We start from the raw sequence: 25313 nt of genomic DNA, 5'->3' as shown, positions 1-25313 counted from the left end.
CAAAGATGCTCCGGTTGTCTGACCGACTTCATCGTGCACAGAATTAGTTCGACTAACCAAAACGACACGAGTATGGAAATTGATTTCAACGCGTGTCATCCAATACAATGCATCCCGTCGATCCTCGGCAAACCGCAACACACAAAGAAATACCACTTCTAGACTTTTATAGAACAAAACAGTCCTATTTTTCACCCACAAAGTGCGGGGAGGATAAAGTCTGTCAAGCGAGGAGAGTCTGTTTTTTTTTATTATTATTTGCCCCTCCCCCTCCCCCCAGGGGAGAAAGAATAAAGTTGAAAATTGAAAACCGAAAGACACGAAAGCGATATTTGTTGCACGGTCGCGCAGCAAGGGTGGAAAGGTGCCGGCACATACCTGAGGATGGAGGTGCCACGTGGTTAATTCTCATAGCCCTTGTGGTTGGCGTCGTAAGTGCCACTGAAGACCGCCACGAGTGTTTGGTAATACGTTATGTAGGTACGCGTGATGGAAGTTTCTAGAACCATCCAACGTTACGCGTAGGAACTGGATACTGCCAAAATGAGATTTTCTGTAACTCGAGTAATGTTTGAAAACGAATCTTTCAAGCAGACGAGAGGAAGACTCTCCCTTCGTCGCGTCGTTACTGGCAGGATGCCGGGGCTCCCTTCTCTTTTCTCTCCGCGCTGCGCGGCCAACGGGAAAATTAAACTTCCCTCTTCTCGCGCCAAGAGGGGAGATAAGAAGGGTTCCTCCATATATTGTCGACGATAGCCCACGAGCTCAAAATTTCCGCAAACTGTCACTCGTAAAGCTATCGTTTTAAATGCTAGCTTCATAGAACTTGCTTAAAATATATTATGAATTTATTGCAAACGAGTTAGCGTGCACGCGATGTGCACATGTAAAAAAAAAAAGATCCGGTGCAAGCACTTCAAACACATACTTCAGATATTGAAAAAATAGATGAGACGTATACTTATAATATACCATACAAATGTACGTTTTATTTTACAAAAGCGTACCGCGTGCGGCGGAACACCTGAAACGTTTACCAAATGAGCGAAAAATGAGCCTAATGTGATGGTGGAATCTCGCTTCTAAAATTTGCCGCCATATACTTCGTAAACGACAGGGCGTGTCAACTTATGTGTGATTCTGCCGTACCGCGATTGGTTCATGATTAATTTTATCTTGTAGTGTCACGATCGCACACGCTGTTTGGCGATAATGAGATAAACCGGGTGTTGCCCGGGTCATAGAGAACTTGTTGTTAAAGGTTTATTCACACGATGCTTCTTTTGAACACACCGCGGTAGAACGAAACCGAGATTTCGCGAGATCGGCCTGTGATATATTGACTCGTAGAGTTTGACGCGCGAAACCTGTGACGTAATGACACACGGGAATTTTGCCGAACCTTGTCATCTGCACTGTGATTATCAAACGGTTCGCATCGTGTGATAAGTAGGGTATTAAGACCGCGAACTTTAAAGAGCAGGCGGATGATCTCGAAGTATTTCGGACATTTTTTGCACCGCAACACGATCCGATATACCCAGCCATTATGTTTATATGCAGTGCTTGCTTTCGTCGCGACTGTTGAGAAATTTGTACCGCGCCCCCAACTGCACCAACCCGTGCTGGCCGTATCGCCTGCACACACCACTTCTCCGCCTGTCACCTGTCGCTCGCCGCCATGTTTGTTTTCTCTCTTTGACTTCGGACACTTTGGCTCGGACACCGGATCGGTCAAATATCAGACTCCTCCAAACCTCGCTCCGCCCCGAAGATCAGACGTCAAAGCGATGTCGAACTGCCATTGGCAGCGTCCGCGTTTCTCCTTCGGGTGATTGACAGGCCTCGGTAAGGTTTCAGCAAAATGTCTCTCTAGAAGCGGAAGCGCGCCTAACTTTTTTCGGAGGGGCGCATCTTTTTCGGTCGCGCTCACACAAGGCATCTAAATTCTCCTTCACAGATGCATCGTGCGAATAGACCGTTTGACTGCAAGATTCACCTTATTCTTTGTAAGAGCGAAGACAATACACTGACGCGAAAATAGCCGGGACCTTATTGCCATGCCAAAGGTGAATGAATCCAGTCGGCCTTTGTGCACAAGCAGCTTTTGTATGGCGGGTTTTGTTTTGTCGGTTTGGTTTTTCAAACAAGTAGTTTTTAGCTATGGTAAAGGTTTTCGTATTTTGTGTGTTTTCATTGTGCGTTTCGCGTTTAAGCCTTCACAAAGTAGTTTTATCGGATAAAATTCGCGGAAAGATACATGAACAAGAGCAGCGCGAACTCCAGCGGAAGTGCATCAGGTAGGCTAAAAAAAAAGTTGAGTTGGATCAGTATTTCTGAAGGCTTAAACGCAAAACACAGTCTATACAACTGCTGATTGCAGCTTATATAAACTTTGTATATTGCACTTACACATTACACAATACACAGTTACAGGATTAAGATAATGAACGCGAATGATCAATCAAATATTTTGCATTAAGACTCTCCGACTCCTCGCTAACTCCCCGACGTAGCGACACAAATACATTCCGAGTGTTTTCCTGTAAAACATGAAAAGGCCTTGCTACGGTACATTTTATACCTAGAGCAATCGTACCATTGGCATATCAAGCTATTCCGAACGGGAGGGAGCCACGTTCAAGAACCTCTTTGTGCGCTGCGCCCAGACTCCGGTGCTGATAATCGACGAGCCAACGCGGCTGATGGACCCGAAGAGCAGGCACGAGATCTGGTGCCTGCTGTCGCGGGCAAGCCGCAAGTGCAGCGTGGTCATCCTCACCAAGAGCATCGAGGAGGCGGAGACCCTTGGAGACCGCGTCGTCATCATGAGAGACGGCAGGGTGTGCTGCTGCGGGTCCCCGCTGTGGCTCAAGGACCGCTTCGGCATCGGAGACTGCCTCAGGTTCACCAAGTTCCCCCATTTCAGGTGGGGCGCCCACGCATCCTTTGCGTGCCGTGTCTTGCCATAGCTAGAGCACTATATAGCTCCTACGGAGCAGAGTAGCGCAATCCTTTGATCCGCGTGTTTCGCCGACAACATGGCCGACAGATCAGCTCGGCGCGAGTCACGTGGTACTCAGGGTTCCAGGAGGCGGCCCGCCCTATGGGAGAATACATGGAGATCGACATAACGCGGCTGATTAAAAAACAAACGCCAAGTTCACACTTTTCAAAACTAGTCTGTTGTGTAGTTGGTAAAGCAATAAACACTTTATCAAAGTTTTAATATTATTGGATGCGTGTGAAAATTTTGCGAAGGCAATTTTCAAAGCAATGTCGTTTTAAGCAGACGATTGTTTTACGCAGCGGAGATGGACTTTATGGATTGGCCGGAGCGGGTCACGTGAACGGTGTGACGTCGCCGCGTCGTCTGTTGCATGATGACGCTCAGGCAATTTTTTTTTTAAAGTTAAGTTATTTCATGGCGCACAACTTAGCGCAAATTATTGTAAACTATTCCCTTATTATGTCAAAAACTATTGTCGTTCCATATATCCCCAAAATAATCAGGAAGCAGCGATTTTTTCCCGTTCCCCATGCACTTGTGGCCGGAGTTGGAAGCCCCGGGCATTCGCCGCTAGTCGCAGAGAGACGGCGTTCTAGATTGCGGTACTCTGCTCTGAAGGAGCTATATAGCAGTGTGTCGAACCGAAAAAAATACGGGTTCGGTTACGGTTCAGGTTCAGGTAAATTTATTTTGTTCCGGTTCAGTTCCGGTTCGATTAATTCGATCCGCCAACCGGTTCGGGGCGCTGAACCGGTTCGCGAACCGGTTCGGAAATAATAAATGACAAATTGCAACATCAAAATAAATTACGAATAAAACATCTGAAATCAGCACATACGAAACGGGATACATCGTAGTGTAAGGCTCAGGGATTTCTTCCAGGAATGGTTTCTTTATGTGCACTCTAACGTTACCTCACCAACGTTTACGCATTCGGACTTCATCTAATTGGGTCCGACGCAGTAGCTGTAGAATCCGCGACCTCCTTACAAACCCACTTACAAGTAGAACTCGCTAACTATCCCGCCACCTCGGGGTGTAAGCAATTGAAGGAACAGTGGGGAGAAAATACAGCTTTCTTTATTTGAACTAGCCTTCGGTAACTCAAATTAGACCCTTAAATAGGTTTTCATTAAACAAGATACGGAATATGAAAAACACTTCACCGAACGCAGCGCCAGAAGGACGTAATAGGATAAATATTAAAATAGAAGAGTTCGCTGTCTCACAAATATGTTAGCTTCTAAGTGCCTATACGAAACCGGATGCATTGTTATCAAACTCTACAGCCTTTTCTTTTCTCATTCCGATGGAAGCAAGCTTCAAAACTCGCGCGTTCTAGAAACGTGTTATGAAATGAGCACACAGCATCATTTAGGATTTACGAGATTGTAGGAAAATGAAATTCCGTGACGCGATTTTTTTTTTTTTTTGCACAGCCTTCCAATTCTTTTTCTTCCGTGCAAGCCGCGACCAGCGCAATACTGGTTCCTATGTCAAGATTCATGGATGCAGCGTTTGTCAAGATTCATGGATGCAGCGTTTATATTCCTAAGACTAAGTGGAGAAGAAAATTATGTAAGCGAGGTGTGCGTCAGTTGACGGCACTTAAAAAACAAATGGCATTGATAGCACATTCATTGTCAACAGCGCGTGGCCGAACCGTTTTGACATGAGCCGGTAACCGTTATTTTTTTTCCGGTTCAGTTCCGGTTCGGGTTCATCGCGATAACAATATAACGGTTCGGGTTCGGGTTCAGTTCCGGAAAAAATACCGGTTCGGTTCCAGTTTTCGGTTCGGTTCGGTTCCGGTTCGACACCCTGCTATATAGTGCTCTAGCCATAGCCTCCTACAGACCTTTCCAGCGGCAGTCTCGAACGAACCGATTCACAGCGCGCGTTTCTGGTTTTGAGAGAGCACGTCAGTGTTGCCCAACTGCGCTGGGCTGTGGGGTTTCTAGTCGGTGGGCTGTGGCAGCCTGCGTAGGCGCACTTCCGGACGCTGGTGGAGGCTAAATTGCCACGTTCTATCTTTATTTTGTGTTCTATGGAGAGTAGAATTTCTCGCGGTTTTTAAGAATGCACTGTACTATTTTTGGGAACAAAAACACATAAATAAAAGCTGTTTTGGTGAGTCCGTGCGCGACAGAACAAATGCAACTGGAATGTTTATTTGATATTATGTTGATCTTTTTACGGTACCATGCACTCAGCCGTGTCAATCTTCAAAGGTCTTAACTGCCCAAAATATTTGACCAGACCACAGGCTAGCCGACCTGCAGAGTATTCTCCGAGCCGTGTCCGAGCTCACAACATGAAATTCAACGACTCTCATCAATCGAACAACATATATTGTAGGTGCCCCACGGTGCCGCGTCATCCGAACAGGATTTGAGAAAGCTCTCGAAAAACACGGCATATCCAGTATACAGTGTGGACGATAGTCACTTCACGACGATCGGACGGAATCCGGCGTGTTTTGGGGCACGTTTTGAAGAGAGCTGTTTTTTCGCACAGTTTCAAAGCAAATGAACGGACATGTCTATTCCGTCCCCAAACCCCGGACCCGACCCTATCAGCTTTTTTTTCGCGAAGACCCGGAACACAGCCGGGAAGGCCTTTTGGATATTATCTCAACGGAAATAATCCTCCAAGAACGTCGAAGTGCCCGCGTTGGGCTGCTTGACGTTCGCTCTCCTCGTTTGTTTTCTGCCAAGGCCGAGCAGGCTACGAGCCCTGGTATTCCTTGGGTGCCTTCATGTGCGCTTCGCACATGAGGGCTCCCTAGGTATCCCCTGGTTCTGACAGTGGAAGATAGCACAGAAAGGTTAACCATCCTAAACAGGCAAATAAAGTAAAAACTTCCAAGAAAAGCCGGCGAACTCCAAATGCACAATGCAGGTGGGGAGTCACGCTGACCGGGTTTCCACAGCTCAGGCGGGTGGCAGAAATTTCTGGCTGATAGGGGTCGCTCGAGTCGCAAAATCGCGGCGGCCAGAGAGCTCTTTTTGCAAAGTTCTATATACTGATAAAGCGTGCCAGACCGCCACGAGAAGCGGCCGCCGAAATAGAAAAGGTGGAGCGGCAGACAACGGATGAAAGAGCCACACGACTGGCGCCCCGCTGCGGCGAGACGTCGAAACATACTTCTCCCGAGCGAACAAGTCTGTTTCGGGTCCTCGGCGCTGCAAAAACTGTGCGCTGACGTCCAGGTTCCCCGAAAAATGGCTCTTTGATGCTCTGGGCTACCATATCCTCGCGCTCCAAATCTGCGACCGGGCACCCTAGGCTCCATCGTCGAAATGCCAGGCTTTTTGAGTATAGAGGAGGTTATAGTTTTGCACACGACGTCGTTCTGGTGATCATGTCTACTCAGCTTTGCCGAAAAAAACAAAATTGGGACTGCAGAAGATACGCTCTGAGCAGCGTGGTCATCTAAATGGCAGCTATGACGTTAATGCCCGCAATGTATCGTCATAGACTGAACAAAAACGGATAACGTTTTTTTTTTGTTTTTTTTTTTTCGAATGCTTGGTTTCCATTTTGCGCTCGTTGCCATCTGTCGTGCGCTAGCTCAGCGAGCACGCCCGGTGTTCACGAGACACCGATGTGTAATCGAAGGTTGCAAGCTCGCGTTGGAGGCTCGCCCTAAGCGGGGGCTTCCTGCCTTTATAATGCCTCTCTTAAAAAGAGCTAACTTAATTCGCTAATCAAAAGCTATACTCCGTTTCCATTTATGCTGTACCGCAGCGAAGGCTAGAAGCGCGAGCTCATAGCCTTGGCAGCTGCACTTGGTTCAAGAGGGCTTGTGCCGCCGAGATGTGCCCTAGAGCAAGGAGCTCGCGCTTGAAGCCTTTCCTACGGTACAACACAAGGTGAAACAGAGTATAGTAACTGTTTATCACTTTGATTACTTGGTTTTTAGTAACCGTGGGTGGCAACGGACTTACTAGTAGCGGCCACTAGCTGGTAACTTGGACTACTAACGTCTTCATAAAGGAAACCTTCCCCTAGGAGGGGGAGGTTTCCGCGTCGTCTGGTTAAAATATGACGCGCTGGTATTTAGTTACTCTTCCCGTGCCCGCTGGGTTGCCCGAACCACAAGAGACGTGGCAACAGCAAAAAAGGTAGACGCTTGAATAGGATTGCAGGGCGCCTTTAAGTATGAGAACTCCTACCATCTACATTGTCGCTGGAAATCTATAATCTCGGTTGTGACGTCATAAAATTGAATTATAAAAGGGAGCCACCGAAAAGTCTTGTCGCCAATAGCGCCATTTGGAAGGCCCTTTAGGCAAACGGGTAAATAGAGATTTCCTAATGGCCAAGGCTTGAGAAGGAAGCTGTTGGACCCAAGGTACAGGTTCCACTCTCCCGTCTGTCCTTGAAGGGACAAGAGTCTTCTTCGCATTGTGCAGTTTTTCCTGGAAAAAGGAATCCCCCCCCCCCCCCCCCCCCCCCGTCTTTTTTGCAGGGGGGACGCTGTCCGGAAGCTTATCCACGCGTACATGGGTGCCATTAGGCGCAGGCAAGACAGTCGAATCGAGGTCATCTACTGGCTGGGCACCCTGAGAAGCATCACAAAGATGGCCGCCCTCGTCCATACCTTGGACAAACGGAGAACGGCCCTGGGCATCGCCGTCATGAGCGTCACCTCCACCACACTGGAGGACGTGTACCTCAAGTACGGGGAGACGTTGCGCGAACATTGAGCAGACAGGACGGGTTCAAATGAATACCGCTAAAGGGGTGTCCAAACAGGACACTACGAAACGCACGACTCCGACAAATCGTGAAAATTGAAGCGGGCACGAAGCGGGCGCGTCCGCTTCAATTTTTACGATTTGTCGGAGTCGTGCGTTTTGTAGTGTCCTGTTTGGACACCCCTTAAGAAGACTAGGCATGCGCGTGACGTCGTCGTTGGTGGATCTCCGACCCGACCCCAAGCGGCAAACACGCTCAAGCTCCACAAGAGTCGAAGCAAAGGGGCAGAGGCCCTTGTCTTGGCGCCGCCGCGTGCCATAGCTTCACGTTCGTTGTGAGACGCTGCGAAACGCGCTGGCGGCGACACTGAAGCAAGGTAGGCGACGCTGCGCCGACCCACTAGCGATGACGTCTACCGGGGAAAGGCGCAGGCCTTGTCTTGTAGCGGCTATCCGGAGAGCAAGTCTTCTGCTTCTTGCGCAAGAGTTGTGGTGACGTCAGATAGGCGCCGAGCTCTGATTGGCTCCGATTGAAAGGACAGCGGGTAGACATCAAAGCAATCTGCCTTGAGGTCTAACCACTATCCTTCATTCGGAACAAACCAGAGCTCGGCGTTCTGACGACACCGCATATGCCCTGCAAAAGAAGCAGACGAACTGCCGCTTCGCATTGGTCAAATACGCTTGATGCGTGGAGATGTTCGAACCTTAGAACGGATATATGGACGGCGCTGTGGCTTATCTAGCGCGTCCCGTGTGCCAGTTTGATATACAGAGGAAGAGGAGGCAGCATTGGGCAAGAAATTAGACAGACGCGCCCCTAGCGGTTTTTTTCAGCTCGGAGGACAAAATACAAAAGTTATTCGTCTTGTTGCCGCCGCAGCATGACGACGGACCTCGTGTTTTAATCAGCGAATTAGGAACCATTGAACTTAATTTCCGGCACCCAATGCTGACGCAGCAATCCTGTCCAATTAGTGCCGCACGCTCGATAGAGTTCGGTGGCGTATAACTCCAGTGCAACACAGGCGTTGGGTAAGCACCGGGCTTTGCGGACAAGCGGCAGAAAGCGTTCTCTACGTGGCGCATTCACCCCTGAGCTGACAGAGCGGTGGAAGCTACGGACTCGTTGCCTCGGTCATCCGTCTATCTTTCACCACTTAATCACGCTGCACCCATGCGTGTTTTTTTTTTTTTTTTGCATAATTACGAGATTTGTAAATACGAAGACATGAGTTTTTACAATAATGCTTGGTGAAGGCTAAGCACGCAGAACTGGAATGACATTGCGCTTCCCACAAAACTTGTCCTTCCGTTGGGAGGGATTAGAACTTCACGCTGCTGCCACTTTGTCCGAACACCAAAAAAATCACCAATTCTTTCTCGTAATTAATGACTAATTAATGAAAATGTTAATTAATTACTTGTTGGCGTTTTTGCTCGTGAACAGCTGAAGCGTTGGTAACGATGCACAAACTTTTGTTCACTGTTTGCATAAAATTCAGAAACCGATGACAGTCGTGGTCCGTTTCAAGTAACTGATTAAATGTTTACTGTGACCACCCACCTCTATCTTGATTTTAGACATCCGCCTTGTTCTCTTTCAGGATGGTTGGGATCCCCGACTTCAAGGGCGCCGGGCAGGAATTCAAAACTTTACCGACCCTTGCAGAATATGAGGCGAGCATGGAACGGCAAGGTTGGTCGAAGGAAACGCTAAAGAAATTTTGTTGGGCGACAATACTTTTAATGCAGCTGATCTTAGACGACCACTGCCGCGCCTACACGGTTTTCAAGGATAGAGCTCGTTCAACGTGTAACAATCCTATTAGGATTGATATTTTCTCTTCTTTCACTACGCTTTAATGCTTAACCAAATTTTACACAGCGCGTAGTAGTGCCGACGTGCAGATCTACACGATACGTGAAGTACAATGTTTGGCTTTGAGGCGAGATATCATGAACTCATAGACCTCTGAAAACGTCGGCATTTGACAGTTTTATAGTCGACTTGATCGCGATGAAAAATGTCTACGCACATCACGATTACGCTTCATGAAACTAGCTTCTAAACTTTAAGTGCTGTTTTATTTTACTCTTCCGACTGCTCCAATCGATTTCATCAAAATGCATGCTAAAATTTCGCATGAAGACGCAATTCAATTGTTTGCCTATACATGTGCACAAATTTTCATCATACACCTTGCTGGATTGTTTCCTCGGCTCTGAACCTTGGTAAACCGTGATTTGCATTCATCCGCCAAGGTGTTATGATAAAGATTAGTTGTAATCCTGGACATGTATTTTTTTACAGCGCAGTTATTATGGGCTAGTTTCCCTAGTTTCGTGTCCGGTACCATACGAATGTCGACACAAAACTACACAAAACTCTGGACAGCTACCGCCATCAATGAGCGACGCCAGCAACCAGACAACTAGTCTGTTTGCCGCCGTCGCTCATAGATGGCGGCAACTTCTCCAGCTATCATAGAAGAATGTATAGTGGGGCAAGTTGCTAGGCATTCATCGTAGGAAACAGCGCGCAAAACAGACGTGGCCGAAGAAGTAACACACGGGACGAGCGTACAGCTTCACTGGCCTTTCTTCTTCACCAGAGTAGAAAGGCTGAACGGTTTTTTTTTATTTCTTTTTGTTTTTTTTACAGGATACCGTTCATAACGTTTATTTAGAAAATCATTGCTAATGAATGTTTTATAACAGAATAATGATAAAAAACGACTCAGCCGACAAACCTCTCTAGATTTCTTTGAAGCTCGTGTGAATAGAAGTATGCTTTTGCCATAAAATGATAGCGCTCCCTGTAGATTATTTCTGAACACTTATAATAATAATAAAAAAAAACTGACTTTACACGAGTTTTTTAATATTTTTTTTTTTTACTAAGACGACACAAATGCAAAGCTACAAAGCTACCGCTGCAAAGAAGTCATTCAATATGACCATCAACCAACTCGCCCAACTTTACATCTTGTGGCGGAGAAGTCTCAGAAATAAGGGTTTAATTTTTTTTTTGGTCACCAAGTATAACAAGATTAAACGGCAATACCGTTTTGTTTGTATATTTTTGACCGCACTAGAATGTTTTTAGGCGGACTACTTTTCAGAACGGAATCAGTTTTTTTTTAAGGTAGTTTTTTCTTTCAAGCTTTCTTGTTTTAGTTCTCCTTAGGGTAAGATGGCGTATAACAGAAGGAAAATACAGGACAAGCTTTGCACGGTGTATGTTCATGTACGTGATTTTTAAATACTGGACCAATCATGTACGGGGGAGGCCTAGAGACTTGCACCTTTGACGCTCTTTGATTGGTTTCATTACCTCGTTGCATCGGCTACTTTTGGATTTAGGCTGGAATGAAAATTTCCACGCAGAACTAGAAGCCCTTCGGCAGCTCTGCACCGCAAGAACAAGCAGTCCAAGCACAATGAGCGTGCTGGGGACTCTCCTGGACAAGCGTTTTCATATTTGGACGCGAATCTGGTGGTTCAAGTCGCTCTCCCTGCTGCTCCCACTTCTGACATTGATCCTTCTGGGGCTAACAATACGCCTGGTCAGGTTCGAGTCGCGGCCCTACCAGCGCAACGTCACTTACAATGCAGCCGCGGTGTTCGACAGATCGTACGGATTTGTGGGAGGGGACGGCTCGCAGAACCATTTTCTCAGCGACTTCATGCGCCCGGTTCTGGTGGAGAACGGTGTTAACCTGCTCGTCGTTAACGGCACCTCCATGGAGCGTGAGCTTCTGCTGATGGCTGACGAAGATATTAATGTCTACATCTTCGAATACCTGTACGGGGTCAGCCTTCACAAGAACGACAGGTGAGCTTTGATGTTGTTGGCATCGGGCTGTGTCTACGGGGCACTAATTTTATGACACGAAGAGAAGCTCGAGCACGTATCTACACAGCTTAGTAAACTTATATATAATCGGATACATACTGTTTTGTTAAGACGCATTATCTACAGTCGGCATATGAATTCTTTAAACAATTTTAGAACAAGCGATCGCCAGCCTGAGTGGAAAGACCATTAAACGTAGCGCCACAGTCTTCAGTGGACTCTTGTAGTCCACGCAAGATGTAGCCCATGCCCCTCAAACAAAAAATGGAGTACATCGGTGAATAAAAACACTGAACTCGTAGGAGCGAATACGTGACGAAGAATCGACGAACTTCACCCTGCTTCACGATTCCTTTGCACGTGGCTCAACATCAGATGCCATGCGCAGATCAAGAGCCCACCTGGCAAAACTCTTCGCTTTTTTTCACTCCATGGGGTCCAGCGTCTAAGCACTAATTTTTGAGCGCTTAGAATTTCCTGACCCGGCTTGCTATGGGAACAAAGCTTTAGCTAAGACTATCAGAAAGACAGCCCTGCCAAATTGAGACTTCAGCGCCTGCGCGCGCAAGTCTCGGCAGCTTGCTTTCATACAGTCTTAAATCGCCGTTTCTAGGAAGTCCGCCCAGGATACAATAGATGCAAGTGGGCGCAAGAAACAGCCCTCTCGCTCTAATAAGTCCCGCATCTTAAGCACAAAAAAGGAATCGTTCCGTAGTGAACCCAGACAGAAATCAAATTATTTATTAGGTCATTCCGTAACCGGACTCAATGAACCCTGCATTCGTTCCTTCCAGGGTGTTCCTTTGGTACAACGGCCAGTGCCCCCATAGCGGCCCCCTGGTGGTCAACATGTACCACACGGCACTCCTCCGCAGCTTGTCCGGCGAAAGCCGGTCTACGATCACCTTGGTAAACTCTCCCGTGCTCGACGATGACTCCGTCCAGCGGGCCATCTTCGAAAGCCAGCACGGCAAGCTGGCCTCGGATCAGATCGGCGACACGTTCTTCAGGCAGAACACCTTGTCCCGAGCACTCAACTCGTTCTTCGTGTCCCTGGCGATGGGCTTCTACTCGGCCTGTCATCTTGTGGAGCCGATCGGCGAGCGGCTGAGCGGCTTCAAGCACCTGCAGTTGATGACGGGGATGTCTGGTTCGCTCTACTGGATCGGCCACCTGCTCTTCGACGGCGCCGGAGCCATGGTCAGCTCGTGCGTCTTCATGGTGGCATTTATTTTCAGTCATGACACGCTTTCCGGGACGTACTGGGGTGAGTAAGCAGACAATTTTTGAGCGGTGAATTAAATTGATTGACCAGGACGCCTGGCCTAAGATTGTGATGGGGACTTCTATGCCGAATCGGGACCTCTATGTCGAGTCTTCCATTGTCCTTCATTGAGTAGAGCGTACATGATGACAGGACTGTACACCCACCGGCAATATGAAGGTGAACATGTTACCTAATTTCTTGCCTGTTTTACGGCTCCCTAAAGCTATATTGACTCTCAGCGTCTCAAGTGGTACGTGGCCAAGGGTCTAAACTTTGCGTTTTAGCCCTCTTCTACAACAGAGCTTGTTCCGAAACTTGCAGGAGCGTCACAAACAAGAAGAGGGCAGTTCACCTTCATATCGCTCACGGGTGTGCACTTGTTGCCTGATGGCGCACACTGATATGAAACATTGACACTATCATTGCATATACACTAGATGAGGAGAAAAGGGGGGAGGTGGGGGTTGCAGAGCGTAAGGTTTTGGGCATTTTGACGTGTAAAGTTTTTCATGCTTGTAGTTTTTGTCTTGTGTATTATCATTTTTTGCCGTCAATTAAATGCCATAAGCTTGATATTTATTAAACAAATATCGTAGCCTTTTTTATATTTTTGTTTGTCTAGTTTGAATGCGCTAGAAAGACAGCGTAATGAGCTGAAAGAAGTGATCGCAATTTTTTTGCATTTAATCTTGCACCCCAAGACGGTTCTTATGGCAACCAGTTGTGTTGCGCATTCTGGTCGTGCGTGGCACCGTCTTCGGTTGTAAAATTTAGATTTCTGGTAGTTAGCGCTATGGTTTTTGTTGTGGAGGATTTGTTTTTTTATAGAGCGCCAATGCCGTACTAGGAATAATTGCTTATCGCGTTGCGCGTACGATGGCCTTCTATCTTCGTTCCGAAACGCCGCCTCCGTGACCCCGACCTGCGATGGCGTTGTTACCATACAATCACAGCCTACTGCGATTCATAAATAGAAGTTAAGGGCCCTTCGACGAATGGTTCAGGTTGCAGCTGTGGTCACTGGCAGAATAAGAACGGCAGGATGTCTCTTTTGAATGCCCGGCCCACAACAGGCGCTCGTTGCCCTCCACCGTGCTTCGCGTGCACACTCGAGGCTCGCCAAAAGCCTTGTCGAAGCTAGAAAGCAGGAGCTGGAGGCAACGGAAGGACCTGTCGTTCTAATCCTGCCAGTGACTATATATAGTCGATCTAATCTTTTGCAATAGTATGTATTTTCGGAATCAGCAATGTTTGTTTCCGCACGACGCGATGCATGTCAGCATGTAGCGCAATGTATATGGATTATAAATATGGCATACTATAACTAAGAATCCGGAAGCGCTCAATGGCCTTGAAAGACTTTGGATCGTTAAAACCAAAGCAATCGATCAATGAATGTGACCGGAACTTGGTGTATAACGCATAGGACGCTAAAAGGACGCCTCACATACAAGCAAACAAACAACCAAAGAAGCACGCGCACACAAACTCAAAATACACGAATGTTAACCGTATTTTCGTTCCCAGCGGCCATGTGGCTTCTGATGCTCGCCTACTGCTTCGCCATGTTGCCACTCATCTACCTGTGCACGATGATGTTCTCGGAGTCGGACAGAGCCTACTTTGTCCTGGCACTGACCTTCATGCTCGCTGGTACGAACAGGGAGCGGCAACTTCGCATATCTTTCTTTTTCCTGTTTTGTTTGTCTGTTTGTTTTGCTAATTGTATGAGGGCCAAAGCCCTTCCAAAGAAAACGTGCTTTTACGCTTTTAATAAGGTTATGTTGGTTACGCGCGCATATCCTTCATAAACTTCCTCGGTTAACTCGAGACGTTGATTTACGGTGTCTTACTAATCAGTGCTCAAGTTTTCCTCTCTTTTTTTCATTGTTCGTAGGGTGACAGTTTGATGCCAGTTTGAGTTACCGGTATTTCTTTGTGGTAATAGTGATGTTTGTTCGTTTCTCTTCCGTGAGGATTGCGTCGGTGATGATGTTCAGAGGCAGAGGCGGCGGGTCGTCGGATCGTAGAGGTGACGGATTTCAAGACGGGACTCAACAGTCGATGATGAAAAGAATGAATATATTTACAAGACAGAACAGTTGAAAGTTGCAAGACGCTTTCCATGGACCAAGCAGCCCTTCGGCCCCTTCTTCGGTCACTTATATAAGTTTCCTCCACTCTCCCGCATGCTCAACGACCAATCCCAAAAGGTCTTCTCGCAGCCAATCCGGGAGAACACTCTAAACAACAAAAACACTCCAAAAAGACTCACACAAAAACACTCGCCCTCGCGCACACACAGACGTCGGGCGCACCGCGGTCTCCGTCAACGACGGGAAAGTCAAACCCCCGGGCCGCGAACCCGACTCCCGAAGGCACCACCAAGAAACCCTTGGTCAGTGGCTCTTCACATTTGGGAAGGGAACGCCAAACAAAACACAAACACAAAAAGTACTTAGCGCGTCGGAAGCACAGCCGCCCGAGCCGTCTCTGTCCGAGGTTACGAACGGGCGCACATTCCGAAGTGCGGGGGACCCGTCCCGCTGTCGTCCCCACTCCCATTAACAAGTCGCCGACGACATGGCGCGGGGAGAAACACAACAGATAACGAACCCACGCGGGATCCGCTTCTTGGAATCCCCCGCGCCTGCTGGTGTGCTCGGGAAACTTCACAGTAATATATTTTTGTTATTGCTTTGTTTGTTATTTTTGTTACACCACACTGCATTCCTGTAGTTGCCTTGACCGGCAAATGAACCAATAAATAAAATAAAACAAAGATTTTAACGAGCCGAGCAGGAGGCGCCCAACTTGTGATTAAGCAGCTTCCGATGACAATCTCTTCGCAGGCATCGTGGGATCTCTGACTGTGGAACTGTTCGACCTGTTGGCCGCGTACGCGCCGTCGTTCCTTATGACGGTGGCGATCGTGTGCTTGGGGTTTCTGTGCCGCTGGTTCCCCACGTACTCCTTCTCGCGAGGCATCGTGAAGCTGGTCCTGCTGGCCAGGTACAACGCCGTCTGCACCACGGGCGGGGAACTGCTCAAGGCTGCCTGCAGTGACGGCGCCCTCTCCACCGACGACAGGATCATGCCCTGCTGCGAAGGTGCCTAGCCCATATCGCTGACTCGAGAGAGTTCACTATACGATAAATGCCGGCTTCCTCAACATGTCTTTTTTACAGCGATAGCCATTATGGGTTGTTCCTCTAAATCGCAATCGCGATGTAGGGCTTCCGTCACGGTGTCGCGTCTTAAGCATCGCGTCACACAGGGACGTCACTTTACCAGGTGACGTCTTGAAGTCACGTGATGTCATGATAGTACGTGACAGGTTGTCACGTTACTTTACGGCGTCACACCATGCCCGCTAGGGGGCTTCTCTGTGTATGACAAAAATGAATGCGCCACTCTTTGAGGAGACATTCACGATGGTTCTTCCAGGAAGGGGGGCAAGATACATAACTGCATTGAACAAACCTAGGAGGAAAAAGATGAACCAGTCTTGTGTTAATTCACATTACAGTACCGCACGATACAAAATACAGCCACAGCGATAACTGTGACAAGTCACAGTGAAGTCGTTGGGCATCGGGATCTCCTTCACGCACTGTGAAATGTGCGAACAAAAGTGTTCGGAATAAAAAAAAGACCTGTGACCATTTCGTTACGAGGGCTTTTGTGTCTTTCTTTTTATTCCAGAGCGTGTGAAAGTGCGTTTTCCGGCACGAGCTCTTGGCATTAACAGCGCCACAACGGCATTTTATTAGCGGCTTTTAGTTTTAGAGAGCGCGTGCAGAGGCCCTCGGGTGGTGTAGCTCAGGGGTAACACCTCCGCTCAGCACGCAGCAGACCCAGGCTTGATTGCCGAGGTCGGCGGGCGATCTTCTACAAGGATTTGACGGCATCAAGGACGGACGCTCTACATTGCCAACTACAACAACAATGGACGTCCTTTTCAGTGCTGGGAAGAGCGCATAACAGCTATTACTGTAAAACAAGTACTTGCGGATGAAAATATCAAACATCACTGCCTTCGATGCATAGTTTGAATCATCTGTGGCGATCATGAATTCAAGAGGGAAACGTTTTGAGACCTGCCTGGTTCCGAAACGATTCCCTCGTGGGGAAGACAGGCCTTGTCTTCGTGTGGTATATTGAACTGAAGCGGGTATTCTCCTCTCCGCTCAGCCTTGCAGAAGAACGGCAGCGCAGAACTGCTCCAGCCGCTAGGGCCCGGCTACGAGACCGGTTTCTTTGAGGCCATCACGCTCGTCGCTGAGGGCCTTTTTTACCTGGGAGTCTTGTTCCTGACCGACTCTCAGCTCCTGCACGGTATGGTCTGGCACCTGAACCGGAAACTGCTGGGAACGAGTGACGACGACAACAACGGCGACAGAGGGCCGCGCCTGGTGGTGGCGTCCATGGACCCGGAGGTGGAGAGGGAGCAGAAGCAGGTCGAGAAGATCTTTAAGCTCAGGGAGTTCAAGGACGTCATCATGGTTGTGAGGGGCCTGACCAAGTCGTTTGGATGCATGGGCAAGGTGAGTGGCTGCCGCGTTTTTGAACTGTCCCATGCGTTTCCTTCCGCTCGAAACAGATGAACGAGAATAACCGCGATTAAGTAGTGACAACTAGAAGACAACGCCTCACGGGTACGCCTTGTTTTATGGATCCTCGAACTTACCCAAGCGGCAAACACGCTGCAGCTTGACGAGACTCGCCGAAAAGTGGCAGACGCGTCCGCGTCGCCGCGTCGCTCGTCGTGTGAGACCCTATGTGACCCACTGGCGGCAATGCAGACGCGATTCAGGCGACGCTGCGTGATTCCAGTGGTGGCGACGTTTTGGAGGAAAGACGCATGCCTTGTCTTCTAGGTGGCATCGGTCAACCACACGATAACGTTCCATATCCGCCATTCCACCACCGGAGCGCATCAAGGATTTGTTATGCCCTTGGTACACGGGCACCATTAACCGCGGTTAAGTGTGATTGAGAGTTAACCAAAGTTAACGGTGCCCGTGTAGCTGAAGTATAGTTGCCAGGAAGGATGCCCCTGTGGCATCCTTAATTACAGTTAAGTGTGACCTCAGTTGTGGTTAACTGCGGTTCAGGGTGCGAGCTGCTAAACCATTCTTAAGCCTAACTGCAGTTTAGGATGCCCATGTAGTCACCCTTGACCAGATTTAGATATCCGTGTGAGTAGGGTATTACGTGCGTCTAACGCGAGAAAGGGACGCTGGCCGCATTCCGCAGAAGGGCCTCGAGAAGACCAGCTTCCTCTTGCGCACAAACGAGTGCCTGGGCATGGCGGGCCTGAACGGTTCTGGCAAGAGCGTCCTGATGAAGCTCCTGGCGGGCGACCTGACGGCCACGGGGGGCAACGCGTATATGGCCGGACTCACACTCAGCGGGAACCTTCGCCGTTGGCAGATGGCCATCGGTTACTCGTGCGACGGCCGCCTCGGGCTCGTACCCGTGCTCACCGGGGCCGAGATGCTCGACCTGGTGGCCAGGCTTCGGGGCATCTCTCCGGTCGCCAACCGCCGACTCGTCGTCTCCAGCACGCTCCTGCTGCTCAGCCCACTTCAGGGGGACAAGCTCTGTGGCGACTACACGTAAGGCACATGGCCAGACTTGCACGTGACGCGTTGCAAGTAGGGTGTTACTTGTACCTTGTTACTTTTTTTTTAAACTAACGGCATAAAGACTTGTTTACTTTTTGAGAAATGATACATAGTAACGTATTTTTTCTGCTTTTAATGGATTAACGAGTAACAGTATTTAGTCACTTCTGGAAGAGAATGTGTACAGCACAAGTGCCGAACGTAGTTCTCACCCGAGTTCGCGCCTGTAAATTGCACAACGAGAAAACGCCAGATAAACCATAAATAGAGGGCCACAGGACGTGCCAGCGTGCCCACTGTTATTAGAGCGCAGCTCTTAGGGGCCCGTTTCCGGCTTGAGCGGCGTCGCCGTCGGCGTAACCGCGCGGTGCATCATGGGAAATGTCCCATAATGCACCGCGCGAGCCCCCCACCGGGGTCACGTGACCTCGTGGGGGCACGTGACCCCCCCGAGGTCACGTCACCCCGGTGCATCATGGGAAATGTCCCATAATGCACCGCGCGAGCCCCCCACCGGGGTCACGTGACCTCGTGGGGGGCACGTGACCCCCCGAGGTCACGTGACCCCCCGAAGTCACGTGACTCCCCTGAGGTCACGTGACCCCCGCCGATGTCGCGTGACCCCCAATGACGTCATCATCACTGATGCCGTCACCGGCATCCACATCGTCATCGTCATCATCACTGATGACGTCACCGGCATCCGCATCGTCATCGTCATCATCACTGATGACGTCACCGGCATCCGCATCGTCATCGTCATCATCACTGATGACGTCATCAGTGACGTCACTGATGTCGTCACCGGCATCCACATCGTCATCGTCATCGTCACTGATGACGTCACCGGCATCCGCATCGTCATCGTCATCATCACTGACGACATCACCGGCATCCGCATCGTCATCGTCATCATCACTGATGACGTTACCGACATCCGCATCGTCATCGTCATCACTGATGACGTCATCAGCGACGTCACTGATGACGTCACGACATTCGCATCGTCATCGTCATCATCACTGGTGAAGTCATCAGTGACGTCACTAATGACGTCATCGGTACCCGCATCGTGATCGTCAATGATGACGTCATCAGTGACCTCAGTGATGACATCATCGGCATTGGGGGTCACGTGACCCCCCAAGGTCACGTGACCCCCTTGGTTAGTTTAGCCCCCCCCCCAGTGCCCTTCCCTCCTCCTCCTCAAGAGCTGCGCTCTAATTCGGCGTTACAGGGAGTTGTAAGCAGCTTTCACTTTTTTTAATTGAACTCTGTGAAAAACATTTAACTACAACAAATACCGGAACCAGCTGCCGCTTCATTAAGAGGGCAGATTCAGAGTAAAAACAAAATAACACGTTACGTTCAAGGTGAACTCACGTGTTTTTTTTTCTTGTTTTCTAACGTAGCATGTAACTTACTTAGTTACTTTTTAAGTGAGCAACGACCAAAGAAATTTAGTTAGTCTATTTAGGTAACGTGGGCGCGTCTGATTCCAGACATTACCTTTCCAAATGCGCGAAAGAATACACATATGTTATTTTTAAGGTTAACGGCATGTCTTTATGATTATGTTTCCTCTGACCGTGTCATTGAATCCACTACTTTCCCAGATGTACTCCATTTGCTACCCGTATGGCTTACAGGGCCATACGGCCCTGTAGGCCATACGGCCCTGTAGGTCATACGGCCCTGTAGGTCATACAACCCTGTAGGCCATACGGCCCTGTAGGCCATAATTTCTGCACCAAAACTATCGTTTTGGTGCAGAAATTATCCCCAGTCTTTGAGCGCTTAAGGTAGACAGGGCGGGGCTTATGAACCTTATAACTTCGTCAATCGTTGCTGGGCGTTTTCGATGTGCTAAGCCAGCAATCTCGTTGGCTGTGCAGCGACCTAACGGTGCTCTCTAGTCACCAAAACCAGCGTTTCAGCGTTTTTTTTTTTTTGAAGCCGTCAGTGAAAATAATAACACCCGGTGGCTAATATACTCCGTTTCACGCTAAGTCCTACCGCTGTTTTAACGTTACGGTCATATACACCAATACAGTGTTTACAACACGATCGAGGCCGCTTTGCCCACAACAGTTGTGGGCACTGCGCGTGCGCAGAAACCAAATTCGGGAGGAGTGATGCGTCTGCGTATGTGCAGTAACGTCAGCAGCGCCACCGCATCTGCGTGACGTCAGTGAGTTGAGTTGGTCTATAGGGAGCCAACCTGGAAGCGTCAAAGGTGCATCACCACTGCTCTCGTTATCTTCGTGCGTTTTACATCATCGGCTTAATGACTCACACAGAGAAAAAAATATCTCAGGATCGCAGCACATTTACTGTACGTGACCGGCGTACTGTCGTGTATCCCTACTGCGTTATGGACTCGCGTTAAAGACCCCAGCCTCGCGGTTGTACTGTACGGGCTAAATTTCTCCCAAACAACTGGGAGACTCGTCGTCCGTTGCGGCAGGCCAAGTTCTAGGCTGCATAAACATACAAACCATTTCTTTTACTGTACGTGGTTGGTGTAGTCCGTGCCAACAAACGGACAAAGACGGCGAGCGCCAGGACGCTACACTTTTTGTCGCTGCTTCATCGACACCATCGGTTCGTTTACCGTTGCCGGCGGTCGGAGTTGGCGTGAAACAGCACATAGCGATATCTGAACGAACGCCATCGCTTCGTCGAATAGTCACCTTGCCGGCCAGTACTCATTGTTCTTTTCTTGCAATGAACTTCTCCGTTGGCAGAGTGACGGAACAGAAGCTGCTCTCTCTGGGCATCGCCATAGTCGGCGTTCCCCCGATCCTTTTGCTGGACGAGCCGTACTCCGACGTGGAGCCATTTTTCCGCCACCAGATTGTGCGGTTCCTGCAAATATTGAAGAGCGTCCGGGCCACGACCATGGTCATCAGCGCTCATAGGTAAGTGCTCACGGGCCACGAACACCCGGTCAGGCTCTGAAGACGTCGTACAAACGGAGGTCTGCGGACACTGTCCCGATTGCGTGTCTTCTGTGCTTTACTAATCCTGTCACGTTGGTGATACAGCAACTGTCTGTAGTCGTGTTAGAAGCATGCACATATCTGTGCGAAGCATAGGTGCCTCGAAAACGCTCGATGCGTGTCCAAAGATGCCTCTGTCCTCTTTTCTGCAGCGAACATCGTGTCGTTTGTATGAAGTGTCAGCAGTGCTACCGCTGATTATTGTTGTCACCCTGAGCGGGACATTGAGGCGTCCTATAGTAAGGCCTGGTGAGGCGACAAAGTGTGACGTGGCTCGCAGGCTGTCCCATTGCGAGGAGCTGTGTGACCGGGCCATCGTCCTGGAAGACTGCAAGATCGAGACTATGGGAGACTACGACCAGATGAACCACAAGTTCGGTCGTTGCTACATGATCAAGATGAGGCTGCCCGCCGACCGCCGGGCCGACAGGGGCCTCCAGCGGGAGCTCATCGAGCTCATGCAGGAAGAGTTTCACCAGTGCGCGCCTTGCTACAGTTACAAGGTACCCGTTCGTCCTTAACTGCATAATTGAAAACGTTTTTATTTATTTTTACTGAAGGGAAATTAAAACCCTTTGCTCTGAATTTTGTGTCCTCCACTGAGGAGTGGTTTAAAGGTCACGGGGAAGGGATTGAATCAGGAATTGGGTGAATGGACAAGGAAAAAGTGATGGCTGACGTTGTGCTGGGGTGTCCTTTCTTGCGTCCTCCGCTCGAGGAGAGGTAAGGGTTGACGAGGGAGGGGTTGGGTCAGGAATTGGGTGAGAGGACAAGGAGGATGGGATGACAAGCTGCTGGAGTTATGGGGTGTCCTTTCCTACTGCCTCTGCTAAAGGAGGGGTCAGGGGCCATGGGGGAGGGGTTAAGCCATGAATTTGGTAAAGGGACAGCGAGTCGGTGGTGGCAGGCCGCTGGGGTCGTGGGGTGTCCTTTATTCGCAGCCCCAAGAGAAGTTGAGATTGTTGTTGCTAATGTTTCATCTCAACCGTAAAAGTTCGACTAAAAAAAAATTAAAGAATTCACTGGTGGATCCTTAGGAAATTTGTTTCCTCGAGAAACGCCACACACATCCTCCTTTGGGAAACGCTAACGCTGATTCTTCACTTTTCTGTCTTGGATTTCTCTTTTGGTTTTCTCTTTTGTTTCGTCTATTTTTGCTGCCTATTTTTAGCTTCGTTACGGGATCAGTGTTATCTTTTCCAAAGGTGAATGTGTGCGGCGTTTCCGGAGGGTCATGCTAACGCATCCAATAATGATCCACCAATGAATCTTCCTTTAATTTTTGTAGCACGAACCAAGGCATACGCGCTCGGCACACCTGAAAGTTCAGACTCGCCCCAGCATCTGCGCGCGCATCGGCTTCTGCCCCGTGACGTCGCCTCCCTCTCGCCTTTGTCCTTCTCTAATCTCCTCCACTCCACGCGGCGCGCCTCCCTTTCCACTGTTTTGTCCACAGAAGGACGCCGTCAGCTTTTCCCTGTCATGTGGGTACTAATGCGAACGCATGAAAAAAAAAATGCCATACTGGTGTTGGGAAGGGGGGCGGACTTCTAAGGTTCCAGTGAGTTAGACTCTGCCCTTCTACTCAAATTCCTTCAGTCATTAAGTAGCAGGCTTCACTATTGTGGACGCCAAAAAAATCAACGCCACCTAGCGGCTAGAGTATACAACCCTGGTGGCGGTTCCGCTCGCCGGTCTTCTGGCGCATATCAGTTATTTACAGCACCTGGCAGTCTAAAGAAAAGAAGCCGTGAAATATAGCTTCCAAAGCACGCGACGAAAGTCACCAATAGTCGCCGACAACTTATGCAACGCGGGGCGTGGCAAGGTCCGAGCATCGCATCATCGCACGGCCGGCAGCCAATGAGGCTGCGGCATGAGCCAATATAAGAATGTCGAGCAACCAATTACCACGAAGCGAGAAGTGTGAACGCCGTAAGCCACGCACTGGTCCTCTTAAATGCCGAAGAACAGATTCGAGATGCTGCACGGCAGAAGATCCTTCTCACCATGAGGGAGGAAGAAACAGGCAACGGTAGACCGGATGCGCTGCTGGGGAGCTGTTGTGAGCCGTCGGAAGAGCATGGGTCTTGCCGCCACGCCTTGCCTTTCTCAAGCTCTTACAGATTGCATAGGAAAGGAGCGGACGTAACTCGAGCCCCGACCAGGGCGCCCCTAGCGGCAAACGGATCATTTTCATCGGTGGGTCCTCTATACCCACTGCACCCTGATTACATTCGCTCGAATGTTCCGCCACGGAAAAGGCTCGCGGAATTCCTAAGAATCTTACATCCCGCCGTAATATTGACGGGCTCACTAGGCCCGTGCATTTCGTCACAATTGCTACTCGACGAGTACGCGGCGACAACCGCTAGGTGGCAGCGAACAATTAGGGAGCCTGTATTACAGAGAATAGCCATCAACTCAATCGGGATCACGTGGTTTATGGGCTGCGTCTGCATTGCGAGCTACAGGCGACGAGCGCGTTGGTCGTTCGCAAGCGTCTCCGCCTCTCCGCCTGCTTTCCTTCTAACCACGCGATAATCCAGCGCATGCGCACTTGCGACCAATCTCCGATGGAGGCGTCCGCCATTATACTGCCAACGCTCCCCATGGTGTGAGTGTGACCCTCTCTGCAATCTAGGCTCTCTACGAACAATAGTCGAGCAAACTCGACGCCGCAAACAACTCCCTGTAAGTTTTTTTTTTTTTTTTTTTGTAGCTGGTTGTTTGAAAGCACACCGCAGATTGTTAGTGCGAACGGCTTCCTTGAAAACATACAGCTGTCTAAATGTCGATAGACGCAAGCCGCTTAGAGGCTGGAATCAATAGGACTGTATTGGATTATTTTCGACTGAACCCTACCTATTGGGTGATTAGTAAAAAAACAAAACAAATATAACTTGCATTGCTGCAGCAAACTGATTAAAGAAACAACTCAGTCTCAATGTTGGTTTGTTTTCATCAAAGCGCCGTTTATTAACGAGCCAGCGTTTCCCCACACTAGGTGTAAACGCTGCGCGGGCGTAGAAACCAAATTCGTTAGAAGTTAACCGTCTGCGCACGCGTCGTGCCGACAGCAGCGCCACCGCTGACGTGTGACCTCAGAGCCGCGCGCTGGTGTATCTATCTATAGTAATATGTGTTCCTATCGTCTTTTTGTAATGTATTTAGCGACGAATACGAAAATGTGGAGCCTGAACGAAGGTTCCCCGAACATTTCGCAGGGCATGATCGCCTTCAGGGTGGGCAAGACCTACACCAACTGGAGCGAGGTATACTCCAAGGTAGCGGCTCACAAGAGCAACCTGGGTCTGCCCGAAGTCTTTGTGGGCGACATTTCGTTCGAGGATATCTTAGTCGGCCTGGCGAGGTGCCAGATCCTCACCATGATGATACGTGCCAACACCATAAGCACCGCGCCTTCTTAATCTGGATCGCCACGCAGTATGCGCAGCATGTTTACAAGCAAATAAAATCGGATTCTGAATGGAGGCTGAATCTACCTCGTAGACACTCTTTATCAAATTTTAGAATCATGTATCCTGTCACATAGCACGGTACCAGAACCTATCAACTCTCGCGACCGTGTAGGGACAAAATGTTTTATTTTTACACTTTCGGCCTGCACAATTTGCCTGATTTTTGTGTAACTTAGGGTGTCTTCATGTGCGCTTTGCTTGGGGTGATGACATCTGTCCATTTTGTTTCGAGCGGTTATTTTTATTTTTTGTTCTGAAGCACGTGAACGAGCGTGTCCCTCCTGCACACGCTCGTGGCGCTGACTGTGCTACGGCGACATTTTGTTTCCTGCGATTTCTTTGTATTTTCCCTATGAGCTC

At 49.2% G+C, this 25313-nt stretch overlaps 2 protein-coding genes across 2 annotated transcripts; both read left to right on the top strand.

Moving 5' to 3' along the window:
- Window positions 1-12631: 12631 nt before the first annotated feature.
- Window positions 12632-17195, top strand: LOC121835298 (phospholipid-transporting ATPase ABCA7-like). Its single transcript, XM_042289311.1, has 5 exons — window positions 12632-12839; window positions 14367-14492; window positions 15692-15949; window positions 17034-17112; window positions 17168-17195. The coding sequence occupies exons 1-5, from the start codon at window positions 12632-12634 to the stop codon at window positions 17193-17195; spliced, it is 699 nt and encodes a 232-aa protein (XP_042145245.1).
- A 73-nt stretch (window positions 17196-17268) lies between these two features.
- On the top strand, window positions 17269-24904 carry LOC120847452 (ATP-binding cassette sub-family A member 17-like). The gene is made up of 5 exons (XM_040219219.2): window positions 17269-17386; window positions 18099-18460; window positions 21217-21390; window positions 21752-21974; window positions 24699-24904. Exons 1-5 carry the CDS (start codon window positions 17342-17344, stop codon window positions 24900-24902), a joined length of 1008 nt encoding a protein of 335 aa, XP_040075153.2. The 5' UTR covers window positions 17269-17341; the 3' UTR covers window positions 24903-24904.
- The last annotated feature ends 409 nt before the right edge of the window (window positions 24905-25313 follow it).

Source organism: Ixodes scapularis, unplaced genomic scaffold, assembly GCF_016920785.2.
Source record: "Ixodes scapularis isolate PalLabHiFi unplaced genomic scaffold, ASM1692078v2 PGA_scaffold12__126_contigs__length_90152505, whole genome shotgun sequence".
Classification (NCBI taxonomy): Eukaryota; Metazoa; Arthropoda; class Arachnida; order Ixodida; family Ixodidae; genus Ixodes; species Ixodes scapularis.
This window is presented reverse-complemented; position numbering and strand designations above follow the sequence as displayed.